The sequence below is a fragment of the Pteropus vampyrus genome, unplaced genomic scaffold, assembly GCF_000151845.1.
Source record: "Pteropus vampyrus isolate Shadow unplaced genomic scaffold, Pvam_2.0 Scaffold405, whole genome shotgun sequence".
Classification (NCBI taxonomy): domain Eukaryota; kingdom Metazoa; phylum Chordata; class Mammalia; order Chiroptera; family Pteropodidae; genus Pteropus; species Pteropus vampyrus.
In genome coordinates, this window is record NW_011889186.1 from 48874 (window position 1) to 57572 (window position 8699).

An 8699-nucleotide genomic window follows, 5' to 3' on the forward strand; every position below is an offset into this window, starting at 1 on the left:
CGCGCCCCCTGCTCGTTTCTCCGTATCTCCCCAGCACCTTGGGAGGCCTCTGGCCGGGGGTACGGACTTGGGACGTTGGTGGGAGTTCCCCACGCTCCCCGACTTTCCCCCTCCCTCTCCTGAGCAAAGGTCACGAGGAAGCCACTGCCCTCGGCGGGCGGAGCGGGAAGGCCCAAAGGGCCGGGACGCAGACCAGCTGGGGCTTCCGGGCAACGCGGGCAGCCGGCCCGGCTCTGAGCCACTTCCTGCAGGACCGCGCCCGCCACGGTCCAGAGGCTCCTCGGGGCACGGACCCTCTCATCCCCCCCAAGCTCCAGGCCTGGTCCAGGCTCCTGGGAGCCGGCGACCTCCACTCACCCCCGTGGGTCTGAGCCGTGACTGCCACTCACCTACTGCCAAGACCTGGGGCTCATGCGACCGCGAGGGCGGGGCGGCTCACCTGGGCCAGGTGCGCAGCGGCGACAGCCCCAGCGGCGGCTACAGGTGCAGCCCCGCCCAGCAGCCAGGGCCGAGGGCGGACCCAAGTGTCCCGCTTTGTGCCCAAGGCTGGCGCTCAAGGATGTCCTGCGTTCAGCTTAGTTACTGGGAACCGAGGCCGCCAGGCTTGGGGGCAAAGGCCAAACCGGCCCAACCAGCCGGGAGAGTCTCCGTGGCCTGGAGGACTCCTTGGAGATTCCACCGTCCCCAGGGGCTTTTGCGGTTGCGCCCCTCCCCCCACCCTGCTCTTCCTCTTCCTCCGGGAAGCCTGCCTAGAGTACCCTTCCCAAGCCCCAGGTGCAGGGAGGGTAAGACCTCACTTTCGGCAGCTCGTGGAGACCCAGAAGAGGGCCAGGAGGCTACCACGTCCTGACATCTCCCCATCTGGGCCTCGGTTTCCCAGCTAGCCCCAAGCACAGACACAATCCACCCAAAAGTTGACACAGAGGTTTTATTATAAAAAGTTCTGCTGGCTGAGAGGAGTCAGAGAGGTGAGGTCCGGGCCCCCGACCAGCCAGATTGGGGCGGGCAGGATCTGGGACCCAGAAGTCAGAGGGAGGCCAGCAAACGGCTGGTTTTCCTGTGCTGTGACTATATAAGGAGCCCCCGCTCCCAGTTGTATGGTGACAGTGGTCACCCAGAGTTCAAGTCAGGGTTATGCCAAGCCTGAGCCCTAACACATGGACCAGGTTTCACAGATCAGACAAGTGTGCTTCTCACAGACACCTCAAACGTACACGGCCCTCCCAGGACCCCCACAGATACCCCTTCCTCCTGGGACCCCTCACATACACCCATGTATACGTGGGCCTTCTTACAGCCCCCCCCCCACACACATAGCCATGGGCAGGGGTGGGGCGCGGTGGTGGCGGCTCTCAGTCTCGGCTCCTGGGTGCCAGTGACAGCTCTGGGTCCCCTACACGTCTGTGCTCTTGGGGCTGGAGCTGGAGGTGGGAGTGGAGTTCGGTGGCGGGGCCCACAGGCCCAGCCCCGCCCGCCCGCCAGGGGCGGCCCGTACCCCAGTTTCTCCCGGAGGCTGCGGTACTTCTCCTCCAGAACCCTGTTCTTCACCGACTGAGGGACGTCAGGCACGAACCAGGCAGCCACGAGCTTGATGCACAAGGCCACGTGCTGGTGGTGGGAGCAGGGGCTGACTGGGGAGGCCAGCCAGCGGGGCCGGAAGCAGGGAGGAGGGTTGGAGCGGGCTGCACCCCCCAGACCCCCGTTCCGGCCCACCTCAAAGAGAATGAGGAAGGCCAGGCGGATGGCCAGGAGGATCCAGAACTGCTCGGAGAAGTTGTAGTCCAGCGCGTTGCGATAGTCCCGGTACCTGAGTGGAGAGGGCCTTGGGTCAGGGGTCAGGAGTTCAGAGGTTACTTGCGGGGATGGAAGTGTCAAACCTGCACTCAGTGACGTGCTCCGAGTCCTCTGTCTTGACGGGGTCCTGGAAGTCCTTGGTGTGGAACACGGACAGGCTGTGGTTGATGTAGCCCGTGAGGCAGCTGTAGGGAGGGGTGGGGGCTGCGGGGTGAGGCCTCTCGGGCCTCGGAGGTGTTTCTCTGGAGCTAGTTCCTGTCTGGTGGGACCGTCAGTGTGGGACACAGCAAAGACCCCCTCCTCCATACCCCTATGTGGGAGAGGGGCCGCTGGGGGAGGTGGATGGGACCTGGGGCTGCCACCAGCTGCCTTCCCTGCCGGCAGCTGAGGGGCATCTTGGGGAACCCCTGGAGGGCGAGAGTGCCACAGGGGGCCTGACGGGAGGGAGACGTGGTGGTGCTGCCTGCTCAGGACACAGCTGGTGCAGAGACCCTAACCTCCCACCGGGGTCCCCGTCTGTGCAGGAGAGCAGGGCCACCCCAGGCAACGCTGACAGCATTGGAACGTTCCCCAGGCTCCCCTGGGCAAGGCCGTGGTTGGACTAGCTTTCCTGGGGTGTCTGGGCAGTGCGGTCCCCCCAGGGGCTGTGTGGCAGCACCCCTTACTCGACTGCGGGGCGCGCCCCCTCTCGGCATGGGCCGTAGCGGTACTTGTACACCACTCGGGGGATGAACTCAGATGTGAAGGCGATGACCATCCCGTTGGCAATGACCGCCAGCACGCCGATAGTCTCCAGCACCTGCAGCCAGGTCCCTGGACCACAGCAGTGCGGTGAGGCCGTCCTGTCCCCCCAGCCATGACTGCTGGTACAGCCCACCGCGCCTCCACCCATCGTTCCCCAAGGCCAGAAGCCTGGGTGGTCCCAGGGTCTTGTCACACCTCTGCCAATGGCACCCATCGCAGCTACGGGGCCAGGCCACTGACAGGAGACCTGGGCCACGGTGGACAGAGCCCCGCCTCTGGTCTCCTGACCCCTCGTCCTTGTCATGGACAGGAAGGGACTCAGGTCTCCCTGTCTCCCTCTTCTTCCTAGACACCTCAGCTGTCCCCGGGGTCCCCCTCCTGGGTTCCCACCCCAGGGTAGAACCCTTTAACCTGGGACCGAGACTGGGGCCTCTCCCACACGTCTCCCTCCCTCTGCCCACATCCCGCGCCCCCTTCCTTCTGTTCATCCCTGACACCTGTCCGTCTGGATGAGACCAGCCTGGGAGACTGAGGCCACCTGCTCTCAGTGCCTGCCCCTAGCTGCTAGACTCCTGCATGCACCAGCTCCCTGTTCTCAGAGTCCAACTTCTCTGCCTGGGCCCCCAAGGGGGCTTCAGGGGTGGCTGGGGGCGGGAGGGCGGCGCCTGTGAGGAATTGGCCAGCCCTGCCACTGTCTGGGGCCTGCAAGGGGGGGCCCCCCCAGTCCCGACCCCCTTCCCGGCAGGCCCTGGGGGAAGGCCTGGGGGGCTGTCTGCGGGGTGAGGGGGATTGTCTTGCCACTGCTGCTTAGAGTGTTTCAAGGGGACTGATGTGGTCCTAGCACCCTTTGCCACGCCTGTCCCCCCCCACGCCTGGGCGCCCCGATCTGTGCAGCCATCCCATTGGGCCCCTGACCGATGTCCTTGGCCTTGCGTGGCACCAGCCGCCGCTGCAGCCTAACCATCTTGATGGCGTCCAGGCGGATCTCCACGAGGTTGCTGAAGAGCGCGAGCAGCGGGGCGAGCGGGAAGGCGGCCACGAAGATGGTAGTGAAGCCGTACTGGATCACTGCGGGGGGCGGCACCCTGAGGGCCCGCCCCTGCGCCCCGGCCCCGCCCACCGCACGTGCTCCCTCTGCCCCCGCTCCCCACAACCCCAGCCCCCCAGCTCCGGCCCACGCACTCATCTCCATGAACTCGTCAAACAGGCTGAAGGTGTTGACGGGGTTCAGGCGGTAGTTGCGCTGCCAGTCTCTCAGCTCGGGGTCCCGGGACTCGTGGCCCCGCATTGAGCGATACTTGAGGGCCAGCCACCTGGGGGTGACCAGAACCCGGTGGAGGACAGGGAGCGGAGGCGCAGGGGCCCCTCCGCCGGCCCTGGGAGGTAGGGAGGAGGGTGGGGCGCCCCGAGGAAGAAGGGGGGTCCTCACGGGCGCAGGTACTCCATGCAGTTGCTGAGCGTTTGCTTCAGGCCCATGATGATGGCCATCTGCACGAACAGGTCCATCATGCAGCCACTGAGATGGCACTGCAGGCGGGGCAGCGACGGGAGGTCAGGCCTGGGAGGGAGGGCGGTTGGGGACAGGGCGGTTGGGGACAGGGCAGCAGGGCACCCCGGGCAGACTGACCTCCTCCAGCTTCCACAGGCCCGCCAGGCGCACGGACTTCCCAGGGTGGCCGTTGATCCTAGGGAGGACAGCAAGGCGGAGGGCAGCACCTTGCCTCTGACAGGGTGCGGGTGGCGCAGGACGGAGGGGGCAGCGGGGGCAGCGGGGGCAGTGGAGGGGAAGCGCAGGACGCCGGAGGCTACGCCCAAGCACGCCGCACGCCACACGCACGCGCAGGAGAAAGCTCAGCCGGTCACTGGCTCAGGCGTGCGTTCTAGACGAGGCCTGCTGGCGGTGGGCTTGCCTCAGTTTCCCCCACGGAAACGGCACCGGAGTTGCTTTGTGTTTCAATCGCCTGCTTTCCGTAACACGGTAAAAAATACACACTCTATTAAGCCCCAGGTCAGGCTCACGCTCGGCGGCGAGATCCGCGAGGCTCGTCACAGTTCCTGACAACTGTGCGGCGCGGCTCTGGAACAGTGTAAATTTGCAGAAGAAGAAATTACTATTTTAGGAAACACGATCATGTACCTGGAAAACCAAAATAAACCAACTGAAAGACCGGCTGGCTAAATCAGCTGACAAGTGCTCGGAGACAAGGAAGCTGACCCGGGGTCGGCTCGCTCTGCCGGGTGCAGTGGGACCGGCGGGAGATGCAGCAGGAGGTGTCTGTCACAGACACCAGCCACCACCGCAACGCAGCCACGGTGAAATGCATGACAAGTCTGGCCCCCGTGGGAAGAAAACTGTAAAACTACTAAAGAACGTTAAAGAAAAAAAGAGGAAAAGACTTGAATATCAAAAACCTCATCAATAGGAAAACTCAGGATTGCGTGTAGACGGAGTGACGCCCCGAAGACGTCCACGTCCCAGTTCCTGGAGCCCGTGTAGACGGAGTGACGCCCCGAAGACGTCCACGTCCCAGTTCCTGGAGCCCTTGGCTCAGCGCGCAAGTGTGCGACGGACGTGAGTTGTCGCCTTACACGGCGGGCGGCATTAAGGTCGCTGCCAGCTGGCCTGACAGTGGGGAGGGTATCCCGGGTTATCCGGGCATGCCCAGTGTGATCCTGCGGGTCCTTCAGTGGGCACGCGGTGGGGCGGGGCCGCAGAGCCGGCAGGACAAGGACTCAGCACTGCCGCTGGCTTTGCAGACAGAGGAGGAAGGGGCCAGGGACCCGGGCGCTCGGGCGGCCTCGCAGAGCTGAGGAAGGGGACAGACGCTCTGCCGGGCGAACGCCAGCCCCGTAGCGCTCGGATTCCGCCCCGCGAGGCCCCTTTGGGACTTCGGGTCTACACAACGGTACGATAACAAATTCGTGTTGCTCAAAGCCAGTAAGCTGTGGTCATCCGCTATGGCAGCAATGGAAAATCAACGCGGTGTCCACGTTGGTTCTCCCTAGAAAACGTATGATTTTACTGCAGTCTTAAGCTAAATCCCACAGAATCCCGCCATAGATTGACAGAATGATTCTAAAGCTTACCTAGAATAATAAACGTGTAAATAACCATTAAAAAAAAAAAAAGGCGAAGCAAGAAAGAAGAGTGAGGAGCTCGGGCCCATCTGGCAGTAAAGTCCAACACACACACAAAATAATTTTTTTAAAAAGTACAACATAAGCAGAGTCGGGCCTGGTCAGTACTTGGTTGGGAGACCAGCTAGGAAGACCAGGTGCTGTAGGTGTGAAAAATAAAAAAATAAGGGATTGTAAACCGACAAGGTCCTTGCAATCTGTGAGGTCAACCAAGGGTTGCCTCACCTAAAAAATAAAAATAAATCAAAATTTTAAAAAAAGCACAACACGGCAACCTACAGTGAGGTCGGGGTCACACAGGGTCCCGTCCTCTGCCCCTCACGGCCCAACAGACCCCTCATGAGTCAATGATTTGAGTCTTTAAAATGTCAAAGCCATGAATATCTAAAGGAAATCACAGCTGAACACGTGCTTAATCTTGAGAAGGGGGCCTTTTGAGCACGGCCTGAAAAACAGACACCGTAAAGGAACGTCACTACAAAGGTCGCGACAGGGACAGGCACGGCGTCCAGGCAGCATGAGGAGGCTGGGAGGAGCTGCACGCGTCCAGAGGAGCACCCTGAGCTCGGAACACGAGAAGACGCTCCACTGAAGGGTCAGAAACCAGAGTGGGGACACTTCCCAGAAGCTGGGGCGGCAATGGGAGGAAAGAAGCAAAGGAAATGAGATGGCCGATGCCGGACGTCATCAGACGCAAGACGCCTGAAAACGCCTCGGAACCGAAGGCTGGCGGGCTCCAGCCCAGTGTATGTGGCAGGTCCTTCTCATGTGACACACATGGACTCCACAGCCAGGCCTGCTACATCACTGGGAACCCGGCAAAGGACAAGGCCCACTCCCTATGGGGCCACCGTTCCTGAGACTCAGTGAACAAGGAAGAGCATGGCGTGTCCTGGGTGGCCGAGGGGACGGCAAGGCTGTGAGATTGGGGACGAGCTGGTGGACAGGGTAAGGCTGGGGTGCTGGCAGGACCTCAGAGTGAGCATGTCGACAGGCAGCCAGGTCTGTGGGTCTGGACAGGGCTGAGGCGAGAGTGTGGGCCTCAGTGGTGTTTGTCACGGTGCTAACGTCACCAGCTGGGTCCTTCGGGAGAACAGGCAAAGCCAGCAGCTGGGAGGGGGGCGACCAGTACTGAGGAAAGAGAGGCAGGACGGGGAGGACCAGAAACTGGATGTGCCAGTGAGAGGATTCTTTGAAAGAAACGTGACAGCTGCTATGTGACGGCGGTCACCCAGCAGACAGAAGCACGTGGAACGCAAGAGGCCCACTCAGGCCCGCGGCTGAGAATTCCAGACGCCTGGGGACGTGAGAAGAGGCCGTCACGCCCGCAACATCGCAGACCGCATGCCGGAGGGCAGGTCGCCTCTGCTGGGCTCCGGCCTCGCTGAAGCAGGAGTGCAGCGCGGCTGCTTCCCGCCGTCCCTCCCCGGGATGCTCCGGGGCCCGGGGCCCTACGCAGATGGAAGGGCCACGCACAGCCCCAAGGAGAGGGCACAGCCAGGACGGGGTCCCCAAGGACAGGCGAACTTGCGCGACCTCTGATGTCTTTGAACATCTCAGAGGAGCCGGGATTTGATAAAGTTCTGGTAGGGAGTTTGGGATCGGTTGGCACCATGCGTGTGCCTTACGAAATGTAATCAAACGCACAACAAACGGGGCAATGATTTTCTAAAGAGAAGATGGAAAAGTGTATATCATTTGAACCAAAGGGGTCCATTTCGCTAATTAGAAGGGTGAGGGGAAGTGCTTGCTCGTGGCAGCTTTATTTGTAAAGCTCAGAACCGGAAAGAACCCAACAGGTGCTTAAAGCAGTTTCCGCACCCCGCAAAGAACACCCCAGCCGTGCGGACTCAGAAGAGGCCACGGCCCGTTCTCACTGTAAAAAGTGGTCGTTATTCACAGGACAGAACCACGATGCCCATAGCTGTGTGTGTGCGCATGTCAGTGTGTGCAAAAGTCTGCTTAGACCCGCAGACGGTGACGTCAGGTATCCCCTCGGGGACCGGACAACAGAGCTGGGGTTAACCGTAGGCTTCCTCCACAGATTTCTATCCTGACTTTCCGCTTGTTCTGAGCACGAATTACTTTAAAAATTAAAAAGAGCAGGCCTTTCCATCCGTCAGCGGGGAAGGGACTCAGGGTGGCCCTCACCTGCCCAGGATGAAGGCGACGTAGACGAGCGAGGAGAAGTGGGTGAAGAACTGCAGCGTGAAGAACTTGACGGTGAACTTGCTCTCTCGCTCCGAGAAGGTCCTGGGTTTCTCTGGGATGAGACGTGGGACCGTCCCTCGCCTGTCCCCAGCCCCGAGACGGTCCCACTCCTGGCCCGCCCCTGTGTCAATGCCTGCAACCCTCACCTGTCTCTCAGGTGCGAGCTTCTACCCTCCGGTGGCAGAGGGGGTGCAGACCGCAGGAAGGGCCCCTGCCCCCACCCAGGGCTCTGGGATCCCAGCCTTGAGTGCCCCCTCGGCCTCCCACGTCTCCCCAGAGGCCAGGCCAGGGCTGAGGGCCCCTGCGCTCACCGAAGTCACAAAGCTTCAGGGCCACACTCTTGTTGATCTGCGTGAGGGGAGACGAGGCTCACTTTGGGCCTCAGGGGGGATGCCCCTCCCTGCCTGTCCCCTGCTCCACCCACCGACCTTGGTCATGAAGAGGATGGTCACATAATGCACCAGGGCCCCCGTCACCACCACGGCCGTGGTCACCTGCTCCTCCAGGAAGGGCAAGGCCAAGTTGCTGAAGACGGCGGCGGCCAGGACACGGTAGACGACCAGGACGTGGGCCATGCCAATCATGAGGCAGATCTGCGGGGGTGGGCGGGGCCTTGGGAGGGCTGTCCCCGCTGTGTCTCCAGCCGCCCCCCACAGGCTCCCAGGAATACCATGAACAGAGACAGGATGAGGATGATGGTGCTTCTCAGGTAGGAGTGCTGGTGTGGCCGGAGCTTGTAGTCAGGGCAGTTAATGAGCTCGAGTGCCACTTCTTCCTGGGGACGGCCCCAGACACGCCTCAGACACGGGGGA

The 8699-nt window shown here is 61.9% G+C and overlaps 1 protein-coding gene across 1 annotated transcript in view; it reads right to left on the reverse strand.

Moving 5' to 3' along the window:
- Positions 1 to 1368: 1368 nt before the first annotated feature.
- The window catches only part of ANO9 (anoctamin 9), a 16435-nt gene continuing 9104 nt past the window's right edge, over positions 1369 to 8699 (reverse strand). The window contains exons 9-21 of the mRNA XM_011380808.2: positions 8558 to 8662; positions 8316 to 8480; positions 8199 to 8235; positions 7828 to 7939; positions 4166 to 4223; positions 3968 to 4065; positions 3721 to 3851; positions 3454 to 3606; positions 2460 to 2607; positions 1878 to 1979; positions 1714 to 1807; positions 1496 to 1608; positions 1369 to 1421 (exon numbers count right to left, since the gene is read on the reverse strand). Coding sequence (XP_011379110.1) covers positions 1394 to 1421; positions 1496 to 1608; positions 1714 to 1807; positions 1878 to 1979; positions 2460 to 2607; positions 3454 to 3606; positions 3721 to 3851; positions 3968 to 4065; positions 4166 to 4223; positions 7828 to 7939; positions 8199 to 8235; positions 8316 to 8480; positions 8558 to 8662 — 1344 coding nt within the window. The 3' untranslated portion in view covers positions 1369 to 1393. The remainder of the gene's footprint in view (positions 1422 to 1495; positions 1609 to 1713; positions 1808 to 1877; positions 1980 to 2459; positions 2608 to 3453; positions 3607 to 3720; positions 3852 to 3967; positions 4066 to 4165; positions 4224 to 7827; positions 7940 to 8198; positions 8236 to 8315; positions 8481 to 8557; positions 8663 to 8699) is intronic.